The sequence below is a fragment of the Azolla caroliniana genome, unplaced genomic scaffold, assembly GCF_043228905.1.
Source record: "Azolla caroliniana isolate FFs.n. ecotype wild unplaced genomic scaffold, voAzoCaro1.0.p SCAF_12, whole genome shotgun sequence".
Lineage (NCBI taxonomy): Eukaryota > Viridiplantae > Streptophyta > Polypodiopsida > Salviniales > Salviniaceae > Azolla > Azolla caroliniana.
In genome coordinates, this window is record NW_028230447.1 from 2165484 (window position 1) to 2189953 (window position 24470).

Consider the following 24470-nt stretch of genomic DNA (forward strand, 5'->3'; position numbering starts at 1 on the left):
GATTTCGAGGTATGTCAAGCAATCCATAAGGCAATCTCTATCGGGTCATTGCAAGTCAAGGACATGGTCCAGGGTCACATGAACTCAAAGGCTTAAAACCTGCAAATGCAAAATCTGTAGGATAAATTCTGTGGGTGCTTCTTGGGCCAAATAAATTCTGCATTTGCTTGATGATTCGGACATTTCGCGACGTTATTTCAACTTCCATCGGCCTCACATCAAAAGGTTTCCCACCCGTAAATTGTTGATATGTCTCTTCAAGAGACAGATTGTGCGTGTGTTGTTGGGTAATGTCTCATCAGAGAGAGATTGTTATTATTAATATGTCTCATCACCGAGAGATTGTTGATATGTCTCAGCAGAGAGTGATGCAGTGGGTATGATGATTTTGGGTCCAGCTCTGGGCCAAGGCAGGTAAGATCTACCCCTCTCCGTCTCTGTCTCTGTGTATAGTGATTTAGTTTCGAATTCTGTAGCAGTAGTCTCTGTTTTTGGCTCATTCATTGAGCTTACTCATGGCATGATTCATCATTTTCGTCTCGAAAAAATCTCAAAACAATCTCTGTGAGGTCTTGAACTTTAACTTAGATTTGTGGTTTACTGGAGTGCATATCAAGATCGAGGTATTTAATTTCTTTCTGGATATATACATGCATGAAGATCTATATATATCATATGCTTGTATGTATATGTATATTAGATACGTTTGTATGCATGCGTGTACATATGCACATTGGTATGTATGTTTGTAGGTATGTATATTAATGTGTATGTGTGTGTGCACTTATCCCATGCTCTCAATAGATGATCTATATTGCTTAGCAATCGGCATGCATATGTAGGCTTGTATCCATGCATGTAGGTATGCTCGTTTTGTTATTTATCAATGTATGTAGATATGTGTCCATGTATGTTTGTTGCTCTTAAAGATTAGCTATATTGTTGAGCAAATGACAATTGGATGTTCATACAGAAGGAGAGAGAGAGAGAGGGGCGGGGGAGGATTACTGTCCTCCAGAAGCTAAATGTGACCCATGGAACCCTAAAGAAATAGCTTGAGCTATTCCATTTTTGTAGTCAAAGTGCCTCCCTCCTGTTTAATTGTCAAAGTGGCATCAACAAACTTGATTTTATTAGCTCATCTCCAATGGGTGATGATTTGCATAAAAAGATTCTCACAACTTTGGAGCCACACAGAAATCTTACCCCTAATATGGGAATATGTCAGAAAAATGAGGACAAAGGGTTTTAGAGAAAGAAGGAAGTAGCTCTAGACTAGAGGCCAAAACTGGTGTATGAGACAAAGCATGAGCATATGATGCGCCTCTTGAGTATCTCGGATAAGAACAAAGAATCAAAGGATAAATATTGAGACTATAAGATGATGGGTATTGATAGCTAATATGGGTACTGTAAGGTTAGACAATCAAATACATTCCTAAGGATAAATATTGAGACTATAAGATGATGGGTAATTGATAACTAACATGGGTGCTGTAAGGTTAGAGAATCAAATACATTCCTAATGATAAATATTGAGACTATAAGATGATGGGTAATTGATAGCTAAGATGGGTGCTATGTTAATAGACAAGTATGAGATGGATTATCTAGTGGGCCTGTTTGAAGATGTTCCACGTGGGTAGGTGAATGCACTGCCAAGAACCTTTGCAAAATGATCCTCCATCTAGTGTTTGGAGGGTCATGCTGTGCTCGATGTGTTACCACATGATATGTGATATTACAAATGTCGTATGTGAAGCTGCAAAGTGTATGATGGGCATTAGAATAAAGGGGACACATGTAAAACGGCCACCCATAATGTACAGCTCAATGATAAATGTAAAGCAGCAAAACACAAAGTGAAAGCCACTCCAGAAACAAGTGATCCATGGACAAATGTAGCAAGGGAATACGATATCCTCGAGAGAAAGAAATCAAGACAAGATAAGCTTTATAAAGGGACCAAAGCTACATGAAGTCTCAAAGAAGGCCGAATGGGGAGATTGCATGGAAGTAGTGGAACATTTTTCTCTGGCTCAATTCTGGATTTGTGGAACAATTATACATGAAGGATGAAAAATCCACGAGCAATGTGTTTCCCGTAATGTACATGGATACTTTTGAGTATTAGGTCATGCAAAGCGTGAAAAACTTCAAAATGGCAAAGGCTGCAGATACACTTCACCTATGCTCAGATATGCTAGAATGAACTGCCACAGTGGCTAAAGAATGGATACAGGCATTACTATTTTAGCCAACAGCAATTCACTAAGATTGGCTAAAATAGTAATGCATGTATCCATTCTTTAGCCAATATATCTGAATCAAGATGCTGTACAAAAGAGGAAATAGAAATCAGATCACCGATTATCACACAATCATGGTATGATCTTGTCTGGCTATTCATCTCGGCAGTACTGCTGAACATCAACTTAGTGAATTAGCTGAAATAACACAGTAACAGAGCTGTGAAACAAAAAGGTTTCAACCAAAACAGAAAACTGTTGATCATCTCGTTGGTTTGTAGGTAGTAATAGATGAAAGTCATCTTAAAGGGCCATTATCATACCGTTGTTTAGTAGGTTTCAAGCAGGCTTTTGATACAATCTTAAGGGCAAAGTTCTGGGAAAGAATGGAGAATGTTCAGAGTACCGTCATGCATGAATGTGACAGTGGCCCGTTATATCAGAAAGTAAGATGGAGGTTGAAGACAAATGAAGGCTCTGGTAGAGAGTTCATGAGCACGATGGGAGTCAAATAAGGATGTGCTTTATTACATATTCTATTTTTTCTATGCCTTGACCAACTAAAAGACTTTATCCAAGAAGCCTTAAGGAGATCATTAGGAAAAACCAGCCATTGAACATTTCATAGTGTTGCTTCTGATTATGTAGAAGATGTTGTACGTTGAGCATATTCTTAATTGAGACTGCAAAATCATTTAGATACTTTATGTGAACATCGTGGCCTCACAGTCAACTTGGTAAGCTCAAAGTTATGGTGGTAAGAACTGTTAAATCTGTGAGTCAGCTGCCAATAGTGCTATGAAGAGGAAATAATAGTAAACACACTTCGATGAACTTTGCTGCATGATAGTTGTAGAAATACTTAGCATACAATACTTAGCATACAATACATATGCTACATATTCTAATAGTATTCTACCTTTAAAAAAAAAACTTGGAATATGTATTCTAAAGATAAATTACGTTAAATATGTCAAATACTTAATATAGTTGTAAAGAATTTAACAATTGTTTTACGGTCAAACTTTAAAGTTTTAAAATTGTTTGAGAACATTAAATACTTTTTAATTACGTAGAATATGTGGAACGTTTTAAAATGGCAGTTCTGCAGCTCATAGTTGTTAAAAAACGCATAGTTTATGTTTAGAATACGTGTTGAATATATTATCTTCATCATCCTCATTCACATTAGTTGTATTTGTGGTTCCTATATCATTATACTTTGATCGCAACCTAGTTACATAAGATACCTAGTTGAGATACAATTTAATTTTTGTTTTTTACTCAACATTTTACAAGATTGATATCATGTCACCCTCCTTCTCCCTCTCCCTCTCTCATGACATATCACATAACATTATGGTTCTTAACATTTTTAGGGCTTCCTGTGTGGGCACATTCAATTGTGTGGCTCAGAAAATTTCTGCTCTACTGAGGGCTACAAGGTGCACCGGTTTAATCATAGTTATAATGGCTGATCCTTTGCACTTCTGCTACAATAACATGAGCATGCTTTCCTTTTGGAGTCTATTTCTATACATGCATGCCAGTCATATGGTTCTCGTGAGAAATCTATGTTTTTTGGTTGCATATGTTCAATCCTTGCATTGATGTCTCCAATGACCAAGTCTTTCCCTTCATCAGCATGTTTAGCAATTTCCAGGCATAGATCCCGAAAAGGGATCAAAATTTTCTAACTCAAACGCTTGTTGCCACTGCAATTTCTCCAAGGGGGGGAGGCAGAGGCAGAGAGGGAGAGGAAGAGGAAGAGGAAGAGGGAGAAGGAGAGAAAGAGAGAGTATTGACATGTACAATTCCTATCTATGATCAGCTTCCAGGTTTCACCATCATATGCTGACAAAGAATGCTGTTTGCACAATAATTTAAGGGAGTTCAAAATAACTTTGAGATGCAGGGGACTTTGTCCTACAACCATGAGCAAGTGCATGACAAACAAAGAACATGCAAAAAATAAATCAAGGGCCCGTCGAATATTGCCTCTTGTTGAATCAAGGCCACATACATTACCAAAAAGCTCATCAAGCTTGCGAATATATATAGTTTCAGACCTTCACACAGATTATATGGAAAATATGGAGTGGGTTAAAGGCATATCTACTGAGATTTTCACACAAGATATACTTATTGTGGCTGGTGATGTGGCTGAAAAGCTTGAGACCTTTGAGAAGACTATGGCTTTGCTCAAGGAGAGGTTCAGGCATGTATTTTTTGTTCCTGGAAATCATGACTTATGGTGCCGAGACAGCACAGATAAAAATGTAAAAGAAAAGTTTTCCTCCTGTATTCTTCACAAGTATCTGCACGTACAGTCAAATGAGTTCTTGAAGAAAATATAACGATTATAATGAAATCTTGTGTCTGTGAGGTGTTAATTTGTTGATTGTATATATGTTTCAGATGGATTCTTTGAATAAACTTGAGAAAATTCACAAACTGTGTGATCAATTGGGAGTCGAAATGAAGCCAAAGATATTGAAGGGAGTGGGAATTATTCCTCTTTATTCTTGGTATCATCAGGCAAATTTCCAGCTGTTTTTTTCTTATGTATGCTTAGTATAAAAACATAGTCACTGAACTCCATCTCTTCCCTCCCCCCCCCCCCCCCGGGGTCTGCATGCACTATTAGAACATATAGAAGAGGTTTCCTGTAGAGCACAAACTATACATTTTATCTTTTTCCTTTGCATGTACTTTTCGGATTGTATAGGAGAAACATGTTTAAGATATTTTTATTTTACTTATTCAGAGCTTTGATAAAGAGGAGGATATATCCGGTTACAGATTCCCTCCATTGAAGCTGGTAAAAGTCATTGGTATTATAATTCTCTGCATTAGTTCAATTTGTTTTGTTTATTATCTTAATATCTCAAGCCAGAATATAAATGCTTTTACAATGATCGTAACCTTAGTCCCATTGATTTAGACTTAAAACCATGACCTTATGGTCATAAAGCAATTGGCCTCACCATTATGACATCAAATTTATACTTATTATGTTTGTAATTATAATATTTAAAGGATGTATCTGTGGTCATGATTTAATTTTGTCTTGAATTTTTTATTTGCACATTTTTCCAAACTTTTCACATTTTGTTTAAAGCATTTCCCTTTTGTTTGCACTTTATATTTAATGGTTTTCACAGTTTTTTCATATTAGCATATAAGAAACGGTCATGCACATCATGTAAAAAATACTTCTAGTGCAGGTATGCAGAGATTTTCAGGCATGCAAATGGACTACTCCTAGCATGAACTCTGGAGAAACACTTGCTTGTTATTTTGACAAATTAAATGATGGGGAATTTTGGAGAGCAGTGGAGAATATCAAGAGGAATACTCAAAAGATCATATCTTTTTCCCATTTCCTTCCAAGGTTATCTATTTAAATCATTGAAAGTTGACCTTTGTTTACACTTTATATAGCCTTCCTTTCATATATGGTGGTAACTTTAAGGTTTAGAAGCTAGGATATTAAGATATTAAGAGAACACTCGAAAGATAATGGCACTATCCATGTTCCTTCCAAGGCTTATGTATAAACCATGGAATGTTAACCTTCCATGGATGTATATATCAAGGTTCCTTTCATATGGTTTGTTTAACTTCTGGGTTTATGGTATTGGTTTCATACATTAAGGTTTTGTATCTGCTGATTTATTATTATTTTTGCTTAAATGTATAAGTTTTGTTTGATGTGTGCACAGGCTGGAATTATGCCCGGAAAAACGAATGTTATTCTATCCAAACTTGCCAAAAGTGGTGGGATCGGACTTTCTTGAAGCTAGAGTGAGGGACATTCATGGAGTAGAAGGCAACCCATTTGCTTGCCATGTGTTTGGTCATACTCATTTTTGCTGGGACACCATGTTGGATGGAGTAAGGTTGGCATCCTTTCTACTTAATCTATGCATTATACTTAAGGATGGAAAAAATTCAAAAGTACCCTTCATATTGGTGGATATATGAAAAAATGGCCTTAACATGTTTCGGAAATATCAACTTATCCCCTTGGTCAACAAAGGGGAGAATAATTGAGTAGTTATGTAATCCAAACTTCAAAGTTGATGAAAATTTACGAGAGAGGCTAGCTTCAAAATCCCCAAGAAGTACATGAACATCGGAATGAAGATTGATTTTTCTAAGGGTGACCGTTCTTTAGTAACTAAAGTTAGCTTTCTAAGAAAATGGCTTAAAAAACTTTGGGAAGTTTAGTATATAATAACTTTCTTTTGCCTTTTTTCCACTAAGGGTACACTTTGATATTTCCAAAAGGATTATAGCTACTTCCCATTTATCATCAAGCACAAAGGGTATTTTTGAAGTTTGCTCGAGATACTCTCCTAGTATTACCTATGCTTAGACTAGAGATGGTGTCAGGTACCTCTCAGCTTTTCCATGATAGGCTTTAGTGTTGTTACTAATAATAATGGTTGCTTATTCTACAGATATTTTCAGGCACCTCTTGCCTATCCCAATGAGAGATTAAGGAGGATCAATGGAGGTGAAGATTGGCTTCCTTTTTGTATCTATGATTCAGATGCAGGAGGCTTTGTCGAAGGCCCTTTACCATTTTATTGGTCGGATTATTATCGTGAAAATAAGAGAGATCCCAGTAACAACCAACTTGCACCATGGGTCAATCAATTCTACAAGGCACTGTAGATGTTGGGAGAGGAAATATATGCCATAAACAACACAAGTTTGTTATGATCCTATTTTTAATTTTTTCTCCATGATCATTGCAAAAGATGCTAAGGTCTTCTCTACTAAATGATTGTCATCTGATAAAATTGTCACGATGTTAATAAGGACAACCACATGACTTTGAATAATGATAACGAAAATTGAGTAAAAGACCAATCATCTATAAAAAACAGATAATTTGTATGATACACATCACCTCGTTTAGTGTCACCTTTAGGTTTATGGTTAATGCCTTCTTTGTAGTAGACAACTTGTTCTTCACATCCAATGGTGTTATTAGTAGGGTTTAGGGTGTTTTCATGGCAAGCAAACCAATGAGTTATGCATTATTACGACCAACCTTTGGGTGTTATAAGATTCTCTTACGGTTTTGAAATAGACCAAACCAAATGTCAACTTACCATCTTTATTGCTTTGCCTCATTTTTTAACAAATATCCCCCAATTCATGTCCATTGGCGATCACTCAAATCTACTCCCAATTCAGGAAGATCAATGTTTGATTACACCTAATGACAAACTTGTTGTCATTGTAACTCTATGTGTGTAACCATAAAGTTTAGTAGGGTTTTGGGTTTTTTCATGGCATGCAAACCAATGAGTTATGCATTATCAAGACCAGCCTTGGGCATTACAATATTCTCTTATGATTTTCATATAGTCCAAACCAACCATCAACTTACTATGTTTATTACTTTGTCTCATTTTTCTAACAAATATCTCCCAATTCATGTCCGGAACAAAAACACCAAATACTAGAATAAAAGACCGGAACGAAAACATGACAAAGAACAAATAGCTTGAGCCTCAAGTGCACTCACACCACATAGTCGAGAGGCAAGATGAAGAGGAACACCAAAACCCAAAAAAGACCACTACCATGTCATATATGATAAGACAAAGTTGGGGTTCAAAAAAGAGAGAACAAATGGGAAGGAAGCTCGTGTGATTTCTTGGAGCCGCACATGTAAAACCTAGGGTCCAAAAAAGAGAACAAATATGGGTGTAAGTTAGTGTAGTATTTTAAATCTGTAACAGTACCTGCACATTGATAATCATAAAACATATTAATCTCCAATGGATCTGAAAATAAATTAAAACCTTCAAATAAAAAAAAACAATAAACAAAGCAAGCATCCAATTCTAAGCAAGTCATCAGACATGCCATCATCTTCTACACGTTCCGACCATCACGAAGAACCTGGTGTCGGTCGGACAGATCGTTGACTAGGGGATGTAGGTGCGGTTCATGCACCTTGGGTGCTTCATCGAGGAAGAAGGTCAGATTATTGCGCAAGGGCATAGGGATGGGAGGATGTTCATCCTTGATACCAATGACGTCGGCACCGCGTTGTTTGCCAAAGGACAGAAGATCGAATCGGACATTGATCTCTGGCACAAGCGGATTGGTCACGTCAATTACCGGAGGCTTCAAGACCTGCAAACGAAACAAGTTGTTTTCGGGTTGCCAAGGTTCAGTGGCCAAAAGGCCCAAATTTGTGAAGCCTGCCAACTTGGGAAGCAACACCGGCTTCCATTCCCAAATGAACAGAATCGGAGCCATAACAAGCTCAATCTCATCCATTCGGATGTATGGGGACCAACACAAAACGTTAGTATTGGCGGGAGTCGATATTTCGTCTCCTTCATCGATGACTACACACGACATACGTGGATCTACCTCATTGAACGGAAGAGCGAAGTCTTCGAATGTTTCCGGAAACTGAAGAGCATGGTTGAACGGGAATCGGAGAGGAAGATCAAATGCCCGCGGTCAGATGGCGGAAAAGAGTACTTTTCCAGTCAATTCAACAGTTATCTGCAACAAAAAGGAATTTAGCGAGAGTTCAACTGCAGATACACACCGCAACAGAACAATGTCGCCGAAAGGAAGAACCAGTCGCTTATTGATGCGGCAAGGGTTATGCTGGAGGAGAAGAGCATGCCCAAATTCTACTGGGCGGAAGCTGTCCGAACGGCCGTTTACACCCAGAACCGGATCGGCGACAAGGTGTCAGCTCACGAACTGTATTTCGGGCGCAAGCCGAATTTAAGACACCTTAGGATCTTCGGTAGCATCGCATATGTGCATGTGCCGGATGAGAAGCGGAGGAAGTTGGATGCAAAATCGGAAAAATGCATCCTACTCGGCTATGCTCAAGAGCAAAAGGGTTATAAGTGTTATAACCCTCAGACAAAGCAGGTCCGAGTTAGTCGAGATGTTGAGTTCGATGAATCAGCATCATGGTACTCCTTACCGGCTCCGACTTCCGATTCTGACCCGATGCCGGAGGATGAGGCAAAGACCGAACCGGCCCAGGTAGATGATGATGAAGCAGGGACTCTTGATGAGGGTCCATAATCGGTTCGGCTCAGCGGTCCGAACGATAGACTGAGTCCATCTGACCATTCGGATGATGAATCGGCAAGTAGTGGCGACTCTACCGTGCACTCCCCACGCAAGGAACCGAGGAGACAGTTCACGCGCAAATAGAAGGGGAAGAAGAAGATGCCAGAATATGAAACCGGCAATAATGAGTCGGATCGGTGCGCATCCGACTCCAGCAAGGACAAAGGCAATTCTTCGGCAACGAAGACCGAACTGGCCAAGGAGGGCCTCAAACCGGGTAACGGTGAGTTACGGTGGTCCACCCGCCAGAAGGATCCCATCAAGCGGTACGGGTACAATGGGTACATGGCTCATCATTATGCGTACATGACTAAGGTAGCGGAAATGTGTGAGCCGGAAAGCTATGCAGAAGCGGCAAAGGACGCAAATTGGCGTGCTGCTATGGAGGAAGAAATGCGGGCACTTGATGCCAACGAGACATGGGACCTGGTTGACCCTCCTCGCCACTATAGACCGATCAGATGCAAGTGGGTATACAAGGTAAAGTATAATGCCGACGGTTCAGTTAACCGGTACAAGGCCCGGTTAGTGGCGAAGGGATACACACAGACTCACGGAATTGACTATGACGAGACCTTCACTCCGGTAGCGAAGATGACGATGGTTCGTGGTTGACCCTCCTCGCCATTGTGGACCGATCAGATTCAAGTGGGTATACAAGGTAAAGTATAATGCCGACGGTTCAGTTAACCGGTACAAGGCCCGGTTAGTGGCGAAGGGATACACGCAGACTCACGGAATTGACTACGACGAGACCTTCGCTCCGGTTAGTCATCACTGGACCGGGTCTTCCAGAAGTCAACCGCGTCAAGTCCCAGTTGTCAGACGCATTTGAGATGAAGGACCTAGGGGACCTTCATTATTTTCTTGGGATCGAAGTGATCCGAGCCCCCGACGGCATATTACTCTCACAACGATATTATGTCTTGAATATGCTGTACAAGTTCGGCATGACAGAATGCCGACCTGTCTCCACACCCTTGGATCGGAACCAGAAGCTTTGTCCCAACTCCGGACCAGCTTGCAATGAGAAACGGTTCCGACAAATTGTCAGAAGCCTTATCTACTTGACTATCACCCGACCCGACATCAACTATCCGGTCGGAATGATAAGTCAGTTCATGTAGAAGCCGACCATGAAGCACCTTCCGTGCGCGCAGCAGATACTGCGGTATGTAAGCGGCACGAAGGACCATGGACTGTTATACTGGCGAGGTATAACCAAAGAGCTAGTCAGTTATACGGATGTCGACTGGACCGATGATGTATCGGATCGCCGATCCACTTTCGGATTTATGTTTTCCCTTGGGAGCGCAATTGTTGCATGGAGCAGCAAAAAGCAGCCAACAGTGGCTCTGTCAAGCACTGAGGCTGAGTACCGGGGCGCGACCATTGCCACCTGCGAAGCCATTTGGCTTCGGCGACTACTGCGAGACTTGCGGATCGAGGTACTGACCCTGATCCAGATTTATTGTGATAACATTAACAACATGTAGCTCGCCAAGAACCCTGTGTTCCATGCTCGCATGAAGCACATAGAAGTGCATTATCACTTTGTGCGTGAGCAGGTCGTGAACGACAAAGTTGAGCTACGATATGTTCACACGGATCGGCAAGTTGCCGACATCTTCACCAAACCGCTTGGATCAGACAAGTTGTCGCATGAAAACTTGATGGTAGCAAAAGAAGAGGAAGGAACTAAGGTGGTGTTCGCCGAAGAGGATCAAGCTCTCTTAGAAATACTTACGAGGAAGCAAAGAGTCGCATATGATACTTCATTCATGTCAAGAGGTAACAATGCCACCTATGCTTATTCAGCCACAAGTACTAGCAACACAAATACTCTTGCCTCTACACCAAAATGGATAATTGATTCTGGTGCATCTAGGCATGTGACGGGTAATGCTAGTGAATTCTCCTCGTATATTCACTTAGCAATGCAAGAAAGCATTCAAATTGCTGACGGTACTACACAACCTGTAGTGGCTATAGGTACAGTAAAATCTCAAAACAATCTTTGTGAGGCCTGAACTTTAACTTAGATTTGTGATTTATTGGAGTGCATATCAAGATCTAGGTACGTAATTTCTTTCTGGATATATATCTATATCTATATCTATCTTTCTATCTATCTATACGTTTGTATGCATGCGTGTACATATGCATATTGCTATGGATGTTTGTAGGTATTTTACATTATTGTGTATGTGTGTGTGCACTTATACCATGCTCTCAATAGATGATCTATTTTTGTTAGCAATTGGCATGCATATGTAGGTTTGTATCCATGCATGTAGGTATGCTCGTTCAGTTATTTATCAATGTATGTAGACATGTGCCCATGTATGTTTGTTGCTCTTAAAGATTAGCTATATTGTTGAGCAAATGACAATTGGATGTTCATAAAGAGGGATAGAGAGGGGGGGGGGGGGGGATTACTGTACTCTGGAAGCTAAATGTGACCCATGGAATCCTAAAGAAATAGCTTGAGCTACTCCATTTTTTGTAGTCGAAGTGCCTCCCTCCTGTTTAATTGTCAAAATGGCATCAGCAAACTTGATTTTATTAGCTCATCTCCAATGGGTGATGATTTGCATAAAAAGATGAAGATTCTCACAACTTTGAAGCAACACAGAAATCTTATCCCTATTATGGGAATATGTCAGAAAAGTGGGGACAAAGGGTACTAGAATTTTAGTGTGTATGTCAGTTGTATTTATTGTATGATCAATTGAGATATACCTCTTATTTAGAATTGGTGCTATGATATGGTTATGTTGTGCATATTGTTTTCCAAATGTAATTAACTAGTGCTAGGAAGTCTCTTCCTGTAAAGTAATTATCTTATGCCAGATGCACTTGCTCTAGAGGTTATTCTTAGGGCACTCATAAGACAAATGGTCTGCCTCACCACATTCATAGCATCTACTCTTATCTTTGTAAACCCTCTTCTTGATGAACTCCCTCGCAAGCCCATTATCCATAGCTATGGAAGCCTTCAAGGTCCTTTTGTTGAGGATCTTACTATCCATGGCTTCCACAGCCTTCTTTGCATCTTCTTGTGAGGTGAAAAGAACAAAGGCCACCCACACCTAGTATTACCTATTCTTAGACTAGAGATGTTGTCCAAGTACCTCTCACCGTATCCATGATAGGCTTTAGTGTTGTTACTAATAATAATGGTTGCTTATTCTACATATATTTTCAGGCACCTCTTGCTTATCCCAATGAGAGATTAAGGAGGATCAATGGAGGTGAAGATTGGCTTCCTTTTTTGTATCTATGATTCAGATGCAGGAGGCTTTGTCGAAGGCCCTTTTACCATTTTATTGGTCGGATTATTATCGTGAAAATAAGAGAGATCCCAGTAACAACCAACTTGCACCATGGGTCAGGTCAATCAATTCTACAAGGCACTTTAGATGTGGGGTGAGGAAATATATATGCCATAAACAACACAAGTTTGTTATGATCCTATTTTTAAAAAAATTCTCCATGATCATTGCATAAGATGTTAAGCCTTGTCTTTCTTCTCTACTAAATGTTTGTCATCTGATAAAATTGTCAAGATGTTAATAACGACAACCACATGTCTTTGGATAATGATAACAAAAAAGTTGAGTAAAAGACCCATCATCTATAAAAAAGAAGAAGATAATTTGTATGATACACATCACCTCATCTAGTGTCACCTTTAGGTTTATGGTTAATGCCTAAGTTCTTTGCAACAAACAACTTGTTCTTCATGTCCAATGGTGTTATTCGTAGGGTTTAGGGTGTTTTCATGGCAAGCAAACCAATGAGTTATGCATTATTAGGACCGACCTTTGGGTGTTAAAAGATTCTCTTACGGTTTTGAAATAGACCAAACCAAATGTCAACTTACCATCTTTATTGCTTCGCGTCATTTTTTAACAAATATCTCCCAATTCATGTCCATTGGCAATCACTCAAATCTACTCCCAATTTAGGAAGATCAATGTTTGATTACACCTAATGACAAACTTGTTGTCATTGTAACTCTATGTGTGTAACCATAAAGTTTAGTAGGGTTTTGGGTTTTTTCATGGCATGCAAACCAATGAGTTGTGCATTATCAACACCAGCCTTGGGCATTACAATGTTCTCTTACGATTTTCATATAGTCCAAACCAACCATCAACTTACTATGTTTATTGCTTTGTCTCATTTTTCTAACAAATATCTCCCAATTCATGTCCGGAACAAAAACAAGCACAAAAACACCAAATACTAGAATAAAAGACTAGAACAAAAACATGACAAAGAACAAATAGCTTGAGCCTCAAGTGCAGTCACCCCACATAGCCGAGAGCCAAGATGAAGAGGAACACCAAAACCCAAAAAAGACCACTACCATGTCACATATGATAAGACGAAGTTGGGGTTCAAAAAAGAGAGAACAAATGGGAAGGAAGCTCGTGTGATTTCTTCACACATGTAAAACCCAGGGTCCAAAAAGGAGAACAAATATGGGTGTAAGTTCCTACTAGAGTGTAGTAGTTTTAAGTCTTACGTGAAATTGTGAATATAAAACCTAGGGTCCAGAAAAGAGAACAAATATGGGTGTAAGAAGTTACTACTAGAGTGTAGTAGCTAAGTCTTAGGTGAATTTGTGGCAATAGTTAAGACGCCGTCTGTGGGAATCGAACCCACGACCACGTGGTTAAAAGCCACGCGCTCTACCGGCTGAGCTAAGACGGCTTATATGTTAAGTCAAGCTATCTATTTGAACTCTTTCAAACTGACACACTATATCTAAGCTATCTATTTGGATTCTTTCAAACTAATACACTATATCTAAGCTATCTATTTGGATTCTTTCAAACTAATACACTATATCTAAGCTATCTATTTGGATTCTTTCAAACTAATACACTATATCTAAGCTATCTATTTGGATTCTTTCAAACTAATACACTATATCTAAGCTATCTATTTGGATTCTTTCAAACTAATACACTATATCTAAGCTATCTATTTGGATTCTTTCAAACTAATACACTATATCTAAGCTATCTATTTGGATTCTTTCAAACTAATACACAACATCTAAGCTATCCATTTGAACTCTTTCAAACTAATACACAATATCTAATTTGTCCATTTGGATTCTTTCAAACTAATACACAAGATCCGAACTGTCCATTTGAACCCTTTCGAACTAATACACAAGATCCGAACTGTCCATTTGAACCCTTTCAAACTAATACACAATATCGAAGCTACCCATTTGAACCCTTTCAAACTAATACACAATATCGAAGCTACCCATTTGAACCCTTTCAAACTGATACACAATATCGACGCTACCCATTTGAACTCTTTCAAACTGATACACAATATCTAAACTATTTATTTGAACTCTTTCAAACTAATACACGATATCTAGATCCTAAGCTATCTATTTGAACTGTTTTGAACTAATGCACAATATCAAAGCTATCCATTTGAACTCTTTTAAACATAGAACTTTGTTTGTACTAAGAGGTTTTCATCCTCATGTTTTATGAGTAAAAGAATTGAGGATTTATTAGACTGGAGGGCACTGTGTATTTTTGTATCGTTTTTTAGAACTTTGGTTTATAAAAGTGATTTTAAAGACAATATTAGGACAACTTTGTTTGTTTTGTTTGTTAAAAAAAACCTAATTTTGTATTCCTCCATTGAGACCACCCTAAAAAATTATTCATCGCTACTTTGCTCACAAATGATCTTCCATAACGTTTTTTAGTTCAAAAGATATAACGCATCGTCTTTTGTTATGCATGTAATGTCTTATATATATTGGTTTGATAGACCAACTCGAGGAAATCTAGAATAAGATTAGAAAGCTCACCTCGTCTAAATTAAAGAAAGATATTAAGATTTCTTTTAAAAATATACAATACAAATAAAAACGATCAGAACAAATCAATCTAATCAAATTCTATCTAAGTTGTTATATCACCTTGTGAGAACAAACAAGAGTTGCATACATATGTCAGAGTCTTATGTAAGGAGTGACATTCAAAAGAGAAAGTTCTTCATTATGATAGTTTTTCAAACACTCTGTTCTTATTAAAGATACGTTTACTAAAAATCTAAGAGTACTCAACCACTTTCCATAATGTCGTGGATGCAAAGAGATTGTGCACCCACATCCCACACAATAAACACACAATTTATGTACTTGAAGAAAGTAGTGCAGGAAATCCCATTATTGCCATTTCCTTGTGAGTCACTAAATCAACAGGGATCATTGTTTAATTTTATTATTCCTTTCTAATATGACTATGGAAAGTTGTCATTAACAATCAACAACAATTTAGTTTCATTCAAGAGTGTCAAAATCAAACTGTTAAATTTTTTTGAAACTTGGAACTGAATTGAACCACAAAACCATTTAAACTGAATCTTTAGAAAAAATCCAGAGTGTTGAAACCATAGTTTTGTGGTTTGGTTTCAATTTTCAAGTAAGGTCAAAATTCAAATTTTAAATTAAATATTTTAAAATTTTCATTACTTCCACTTTTTATTTTTCAAAAATTTAAAGATTTTTCTTAAAATGTGAAAAGTAGGCTTAAAAATAAAAAGGTTGTTTAAAAAAATCAACTAGCAACGTAAACTTTTTGGGAAAAAAAAAAAACTAGCAACGTAAACCAGCAAACTGTTTAAACCAAACCAAACCATTTAATTTGTTAATTTGCAGTTTCTTGATTTGGTTCCATTCAAACCAGACTATTGCCAATTGTTAGTTGTCATGCATATCACATAGGTATAAGATCCTTACACCATTTCTTACTATGATTTGTACTCTAAAACTTGTGTTCTTTCTTGATAGTTAGGGTTGGGATTTCTCTTAACCAAATAAAAGAGAAAAATACTAAAACATGACCAGTTTATCCCAATCCATAGACATATCACACCATCTCTTACTATGATTTGTATTCTAAAGCTTGTGTTTTTTCTTGATAGTTAGGCTTGGAGTTTCTCTTCAAGCAAATGAAAGAGAAAAAAACTAAAACATGACCAGTTTATCCCAATCCATAGACATAGTTTTATATTATCATACATATTCTGTTGGCACACAAGGAGAGGTAACATTCTGAATCAAAATGCAGCTTTATAGTATCCATAGCCAAGGGTGGTATTATCATGATTGTTATCACCGATTTCAAATTGTCATTTAATCAATACAACAGTCTTTGTATCAAGGAATATCAGGCTTTCAAGGATCAATAATATAATTGGGAAGGTTTGAAGCATTGTATTTAATAATAAATTATAATGATGATGGGTTCCCCAGTAATGGAAGTATCACAGAGCAAAAGAAAGTGCAAAGCTAACTTTGCAGATCAATGCATCAAAATAAACCCTACCTGCGAATGTCACGAAACATTCGAATGAAACATCATGACACCTCTATCAAAATTCGATAGGATTGCTTCTGCTTTTCAATCCAAATATATACATATATAATACAATATTTTGATGATCGCCAGCCGTTTTATGTCGTTTGCATCTTATAATCTTTTTCAGGTACACAAATTTCAATGCTTGAACCCTTTACAGATGTCGGTAGTTGAAATCTATTATTTTACATGATTTGTTTTTTACTTTTAAAATTTAGTATTCATACAGAGAAAACTGAAAATTTTCAGCTGAGATGAACTCCTTAGCAACCAAATCTTGACATCATTAGTTTTCTTTTCTTCTTTCTTTGGGAGAATCACAGCACCAATTTCGTTTTTGTGATTTCTCTTTCCTCTTCTGAGAAATCATCCTGTTGATGTTTCAAAACTAACTCCATCTTTTCCCACCATCTGCAGACAAGAAAAAGAATGTGTATAGCAGGAAACTAAAAAAGTGAAAAATGATTCAATATCCAAGGAAATTATGCATTGCTATTTAGTAACCAATTCCTTTATTTTCTTAACATCTGCATACTACCCTAAAGAAATAGAACTAGCAAAATACTACAATAACAGAAAAGGAATAGACCTTGGCAATAAATGAATCAAGTTTGGATTTCACAGCTTGATCTAATGACTTCTCAGCAAGCTCATAGACAAATGTGTCACCATCAGGATTCGACACTTTCTCCTTCAAAATATATCTGTGGCAATAGTTCTCATGTTATCTTTCTACAAAAATGAAAAGAAAATAAACATACTCATTTAAACTTGTCTTCGCTTTTACAACTAAATTGGATGTCCATATACGTACATAAATAAATCTGTGGAACATGGATTGCATTTATACACATACATATACATATATAAAAGCATGCAAGACATTCATTCACACATCCATATAACTAGGTCCTATCCACACACATACACATGAGACAAACAAGCATAGCAATACGAAATATTATATGTCATTCAATGGCCTTCATAATCTTACAAAAAGACATCAAATGTTTTAAAACTAATAAATTCAATCAGATACCGAAATTAATAGGAAGTCACCTTTGCTTAATCATTGACTCAATACATTGCTTAATGTCTCCAAAAATGGGATGTTGTACATCTTGCTTAATACCAAATCGCCCCAAGTGCAAGAAAAGGGTCTCTGTGGAAGATACAAATACAAAACTAATTACACTCGGTTGCAATCCTTAAAAATATACAGCGCACAAATGTGTGTTTGAGACTCATCTGCTGAAAAATAACATGGCAAATATAAGAGATTTTTTAGCATATTGATGATATGCATGCTTATCAGTGTCCATGGAAATTGGATCAAGTGACTTAGATATATGAAATTCTTAGTCATGATGAATGCTATCATGAAATATCAAAGACAGACAAAAACAAAGTAAACTAAAAATTAAACAGGCACATATAAGGGCAGAGAACAACATTTGGAGACATGAATTTGATACGTTATAAGAAAGTACAAATGGGGAGAATCAGAAAGAGAATGTAAAATTGCTGCTAAGAAAATTGCAAAAGATGCCTTTACTCTCACATGTATACACGTCTACATATAAGAGAGTATATACACATACTTTTAATCAATACATATCCAGACAGATATATACATATTTAAAATTAAAAGATCCAGACCTTCAGGAACCTTTTCCCCACATAAACTAATGATTGAAACAATAAGCAAAGTCAGACTGGCAGTCACAGCATCTTCAGGAGTATCAACAAACTTTGTTCGCAGTTCATCAGGTAAACTGCTCTTCAAAACATAGCATTTTAAATCTGTAACAGTACCTGCACATTGATAATCATAAAACAGATTAATCTCCAATGGATCTGAAAATAAATTAAAACCTTCAAATTAAAAAAACAATAAACAAAGCAAGTATCCAATTCTAAGCAAGTCATCAGACAGGCCATCATCTTCAAGGTACAGTGTATTTGTTACCAGCTAAAGACATTACCTACCTTCTCCCTGTCTGTGAGTACATCAATAATACAATTTCCCAAGCATTGGTTGACATTCATTTGAAGGTATAATAGCCTCCTTCCAAGTGTTTGGTAAAAAGTCATGCTCAACCACTAGAAATGTAATATGAATGTATAAATTCTGTACTCAAATTCCAATAGATTTGTGGCCCTTCTATCTTTTCTTATTTTTCCATAAATGAAAAAGGAACTTGGTCAAGCACTGCCCTTGAGATCCTCAAATATAAGTGTTAGTTAAAGACATGAGTTCTTGTTTGCGGAGTGTTATTAAAGGATGATGACTTTGGTGTTCATTTCTTTACAAGTATTTGCCATCCCTTGACCATGATGGTTCCTTTACGCATCATAGTGGGCAATGTATGGTAGATATACATTAACATATTGCAAAAATAAATTTCAATTGTCATTTTCAATACAGATTGTCTATACTAATTCATGAAGTAAACCTGCTTTATCAAACATCCAACATCCTAATTGCCATATTGAAATCGATTTCTTGAACTCATAATCATGATTCATCAGTGGCCTCAGATTATAGAGGCCTAGCATTTTCTTTACAAAGTTGTCTCAACAAGGAGAAGGAAAAAAGTCATATATTTTGTGAAAAATATCATATTCATAAAAACTGGTACAGAATAAAATAGTAAACAAAGGAAAATTAGATTCTCATGAAATTTAAGTGAATCAAACTTTTATCATTAAAAGAACACAAAGATATTGACTAGCAAGTATTTCATATGCACAAAGGGTTTGAATCCCGCTCTCCAATAATGATTTCAGGTCCACAACAAACAAGTTTATTAGTTTGAAAAAACCTACATTTTTGTAATTATATTCATAAAAGGATTTCCATTCAAAAATACCAGCAAAGATATTCAACTAGCAGGTATTTTGATTTGTTGAGAAAACATCTCTTTTCAAAACTTTATATACATCAGGCTCATATCTGAAATTATCCTCAAACGATCTTGATAAGCACGTATGTTGAAATTTATACACATAAAGAATGCTTCATATTCCACAGTTCCTATGATGATCTCAACTAGTAGGTAAATTGATTTATTTAAAAGAAAGTTTTTTGATGAAATTTATACACATAAAAAGCAGTTCAAATTCAAATTCTACCCTGTAAAGAGATCTCAAGTAGAAAGTATTTTCAACTGTCCATGGAAAGATGGTTTTTCATGCTTTGTATGCACAAAAACAGTTTTATATTCAAACATTTGCAAATTTATTGGTTATTGATTGCTAAGAGGTGAAACTAAACAATATTCTTTTTTGAAATCGTCTCACCTTGAGAAGAATGTGAAGCTTTGGTGTTCTTGGATGGCCGGAACCTTGCAAGTTCTCTCATATCAAATCCAAGGACACTCTTGAACTTCTCTTGTGCTTTGCTTATTATGAAATTTGGGAGGTTTCTGGTCTTGTAAGTCTTAGTAATTATTTGCACCAGTTCTTCCCTTCTGACAGGAACTCCGAATTGTTCATGATTCTTAAACAGCATATGCCGCATTACCTCTGAGGTTAACCTATCTATTTCCTACATCCATTGATTTGATTAAAATAACTTTGGCAAGAGAAATACTAGAAAAAAACCATTTGATTTTGACAAAATAATAAGAAAGAACAGTTTCGGCAAAAATAGACCCAGAACTTTTCGTTAAGACTAGAAAAACAACAAAACATTCACAAAGACAAGAAGCATTTCCATTGAGGAAAAACTAAATAAAGCATTAAATCAAGATGAAAATAATTTTTGATTCAGGAAATACTAGAAAAGAATTGCTTGATTCAAGACAAATTATAATAGAAACTTAGATTCAAAAAAATTAGAAAACGCCTTGTAATATAAAAATAACCAGAAAAACATTCCATTCAAAAAAACATTACAGAAACGCTTTGATTCAGAAATGATTTGAAAAAAGAACATTAGAGAAACGTTTTGAGTCAGAAATGACTTGAAAAAAAACAGTTTGATTCAGAAGAGACTAGGAAAAGCACTTCAGTTTACAAAATAAGAGGAATCTTTATGTTCAGAAACGTGTATACATTTGTTTCCCCTGGAGAATACTAGAGAGGGAGGAGAAGAAAACATTAACAAATAGAAACAAATACGTACAGAACCATGATTCAGAAAAGAGTAACAGTTACAAATTCAGAAGAAAGAAACACTGAAGAGATTTTACATTTTTAAAAAGAAGACGAGAAATTGATCCAGAGGAGAGAAATCTTACCTCCTCAGGGAGATCGATCTGAGAAGACAAGGAAGAAGCGGCGTGGGAGGGTTGAGAGAGACGATGGAGGTTCTGAGAAGACGACTGAGAGAGCTTCGCCATAGCTACGATTCGATCAATCGGCGGGAAAGCAGAAATTACGAAGCAGAAAATCTCCGAAAGGCAGGCTTCTCTCTACCCACCCCAGACATAGGGGTCCGTATTTTCCTGTATTTCCCGAAATACCCTTACCTGTATTTTCCTGTATTTCCCGAAATGCCCCTGCTCGTATTTTCCTATATTTCCCGAAATGCCCTTCACTGTATTTTCTTTAATTTCCCAAAATGCCCCTTTACTTGTATTTTTCTTTATTCCCCAAAAATGCCCTTTTAGCTGTATTTTCCGGTATTTCCCAAAATGCCCCTACTTGTAATTTCCTTTATTTTCCAAAATGCCCTTACTTGTATTTTTCTTTATTTTCCAAAAATGCCCTTAGCTGTATTTCCCAAAATCCCCTTTACTATATACTTTCTTTAATTTCCCAAAAATGCCCTTTTAGCTGTATTTTCCTGTATTTCCCAAAATGCCCATGCTTGTATTTTCGTTTATTTCCCAAAATGTCCTTTACTATATTTTCTTTAATTTCCCAAAATGCCCTTACTTGTATTTTTCTTTGTTCCCCAAAAATGCCCTTTTAGCTGTATTTAGTTGTATTTCCAGAAATGCCCCTGCTTGTATTTTCCTTTATTTCCCAAAATGCCCTTACTTGTATTTTTCTTTATTCCCCAAAAATGCCCTTTTAGCTGTATTTTCCTGTATTTCCCAAAATGCCCCTGATTGTATTTTCCTTTATTTCCCAAAATGCCCTTACCTATATTTTTCTTCATTTCCCAAAAAATGCCCTTAGCTGTATTTTCCCGTATTTCCCAAAATTCCCTTTACTGTATTTTCTTTAATTTCCCAAAATGCCCTTGCTTGCATTTTTCTTTATTTCCCAAAATGCTCTTGCCTGCCTTTTCTCTTCATTACCCAAAATGCTCCTTGCTTGTATTTTCCATTATTTCCCAAAATGCCCTTGCTTGTCTTTTTTCTTCATTTCCCAAAATGCCCCTTGCTTGTATTTCCCTTTATTTCCCAAAATGCCCCTTGCTTGTGTTTTCCATTTTCTCGTCATTTCCCAATACGCCCCTGCTCATATTTTCCCTTCATTCCCCATAGTGCCCTTGCCTGTATTTTCCTCTTCATTTCCGAAAATGCCCTTGCTTATATTTTCCCTTCACTCCCAAGGATGCCCTTGCCTATATTTTCCTCTATTTCCCAAAATGCCCTTGCTTACATTTTCCCTTCATTCCCCATAGTGACCTTGCCTGTATTTTCCTCTATTTCCAAAAATACCCTTGCTTATATTTTCCCTTCATTCCCCATAATGCCCTTGCTTGTATTTTCCTCTATTTCCCAAGATGCCCCTGCTTATATTCTCCCTTCATTCCCCATAGTGTCCTTGTCTGTATTTTCCTCTATTTCCCAAAATACCCTTGCTTGTATTTTTCCTCTATTTCCCAAAATGCCCCTGCTTATATTCTCCCTTCATTCCCCATAGTGCCCTTGCCTATATTTTCCTCTTCATTTCTCAAAATACCCCTCCTTATATTTTCCTTTCATTCCCCAGAATGCCCTTGTCTATATTTTCCTTTATTTCCCTAAAAAATGCCCCTGCTTATATTTTCCCTTCATTCCCCATAATGTCCCTGCTTGTATTTTCCTTTATTTCCGAAAATGCCCCTAGTTTTTTTTTTCCCGTTCCTTCAACCATTTCCATGGCACAACACCTTGAATACATAAAGGGAAAAAACGATCAACTATATAACTCCACGGCTAAATATAGGCGTGAGGAGCTAGTTGGTTTATGCGTGCTATTAATAACTCTTTTCCGTGCACTTGGACATTAGCTGAGAATGAAGGAACAAGGGGTAGCACCAACGAAAGGGACAAACGAATAGAGAGAATGGCTTGTGCCACAAAATGAAAGACCCAACCAATAGCCATTGTCAACGCTACAAAAGACACTTTTATAAGTCTTTTGACCCTTTTCTTGACATTATGTTTTGAGGTAGAGCCTGAGCCTCCCTTAATGTTGTATATCTCCCATTAGTTGTAAACTTTTAATTATTTTAACTTAATCTCGCCTTACGACCCAAACTTGAAGTGATTGGGCAATTGGTTATATCTCTAGATGAATGTTCATTGTTCCTTGATTGAGTGCTTGGTTGCTCTCTTTCCATGATTCCTGTGCTTATGGTGTTAAGTGCTTTGACATCTATATTAATGTGATTAAGCATGGTAGGTTAAGTCTTCACATCTTGCGAGCATAAGTCTAGACACCCTTGATCATTCCACCAACAATAAGAGTATACGTTATGTCATCCTCATAGATCTTGATTCTAGGTTGGTTACGTAAGACTTAGCTAGAGTTGAAGAAGTCCTAAACTTCCCCATAGTACTAATTTGTACCTACACATGTGACACACTAACTTCAATCAATCTAAATGATTAAGTGGGGTAAATCATCGAGTTTCGAGGTATGTCTTAAACTTCCCCCCGTACTCATGTGTACCTACATATAGTAGTTTGAATAAATCCAAATTGATGGGAGAGTGAGTAGGGTATCATAAAGTATTCAAAATATCTCTCCATATATTTAATGCGAGAGTAAACTTCACATACACATATCCTAGAGAGTGTATGATTCACACACAAAGTGCGTTGTTTGAAATTAATATCTCATTAGCAATGAGGTCCAAAGTCTTGGCAATTTCGAAGTATTTAGTTTGAGGAAATTGTGACACGATTTAAAACTTGAAGTTGGGGAACTTCATCTCTTGAACATAGAAGATATTGTGCTAAAAAATTAGGTCATCACTAGTGTGAAAACCATCATGGTCTAAATGTTAGGGTAGAGGGTTAGAGGAAAACTTTGGCAGAAAGGACTTCCCATGCCAATGAATATATTTGGCAAGTGCAATATGGATTATGTTCAACATTAAGCTATAAAGACGGGTTTTGAAAAATGAAGTGGAAAGAAGATATACTTGATCGAGACCAAGAATGACTAGGAATTGTTGATTGTGTTTGAGGTTTTTAATAAGATATGTCAGGGATCCATGAAAATGGCGATGGCGAAGAGCAGGAGCAGAGAATGGCGGGAAGAGGAAACGACGAGCAGGAACAGGAGCACGGTGAGGAGCGCCCGCGGCGGATAGCTGTGTGCCGCTGCCTAAGATCTCGCGCAGCGGCTATTGCAGTTGCAGGAGGGAGTCTCGGCCGCTCACCAGTGGCTGTTCTGCGGTGTCAGGGAATCACATTGAGGAGACGTTGTGAGGCAGGGAAGATGCGAAAAGTGAATGATGGTGTTCCTACAAAAGGAAAGACTTCCTCCCAGCGTCCTCGTTGGC

General features: G+C 37.2%; 2 protein-coding genes and 1 non-coding gene across 7 annotated transcripts; 1 reads left to right on the forward strand and 2 right to left on the reverse strand.

Moving 5' to 3' along the window:
- The first annotated feature begins 300 nt into the window (after positions 1 to 300).
- LOC147856797 (uncharacterized) lies at positions 301 to 12790 on the forward strand. 5 transcript variants are annotated; one of them, XM_087328799.1, is made up of 7 exons: positions 301 to 414; positions 4081 to 4528; positions 4668 to 4787; positions 5017 to 5070; positions 5477 to 5643; positions 5975 to 6151; positions 12582 to 12790. In XM_087328799.1, the coding sequence occupies exons 1-7, from the start codon at positions 380 to 382 to the stop codon at positions 12667 to 12669; spliced, it is 1089 nt and encodes a 362-aa protein (XP_087184925.1). In that variant the 5' UTR covers positions 301 to 379; the 3' UTR covers positions 12670 to 12790. The 5 variants fall into 5 exon arrangements, with proteins under 5 accessions (XP_087184925.1, XP_087184922.1, XP_087184923.1 ...); XM_087328796.1 differs by lacking the exon at positions 12582 to 12790 and adding an exon at positions 6716 to 7214; XM_087328798.1 differs by lacking the exon at positions 12582 to 12790 and adding an exon at positions 6716 to 7214 and having other exon boundaries at positions 319 to 414; positions 4165 to 4528.
- Positions 12791 to 14032: 1242 nt separating this feature from the next.
- TRNAK-UUU (transfer RNA lysine (anticodon UUU)) lies at positions 14033 to 14105 on the reverse strand. Its single transcript has one exon. It is a non-coding gene; the product is annotated as a tRNA-Lys (tRNA).
- Positions 14106 to 16808: 2703 nt separating this feature from the next.
- LOC147856799 (melanoma-associated antigen G1-like protein) lies at positions 16809 to 21181 on the reverse strand. The gene is made up of 6 exons (XM_087328957.1): positions 21040 to 21181; positions 20099 to 20345; positions 18455 to 18610; positions 17855 to 17957; positions 17385 to 17499; positions 16809 to 17206 (listed from the first exon to the last, which is right to left on the reverse strand). Exons 1-6 carry the CDS (start codon positions 21139 to 21141, stop codon positions 17162 to 17164), a joined length of 768 nt encoding a protein of 255 aa, XP_087185083.1. The 5' UTR covers positions 21142 to 21181; the 3' UTR covers positions 16809 to 17161.
- Between the last annotated feature and the right edge of the window lie 3289 nt (positions 21182 to 24470).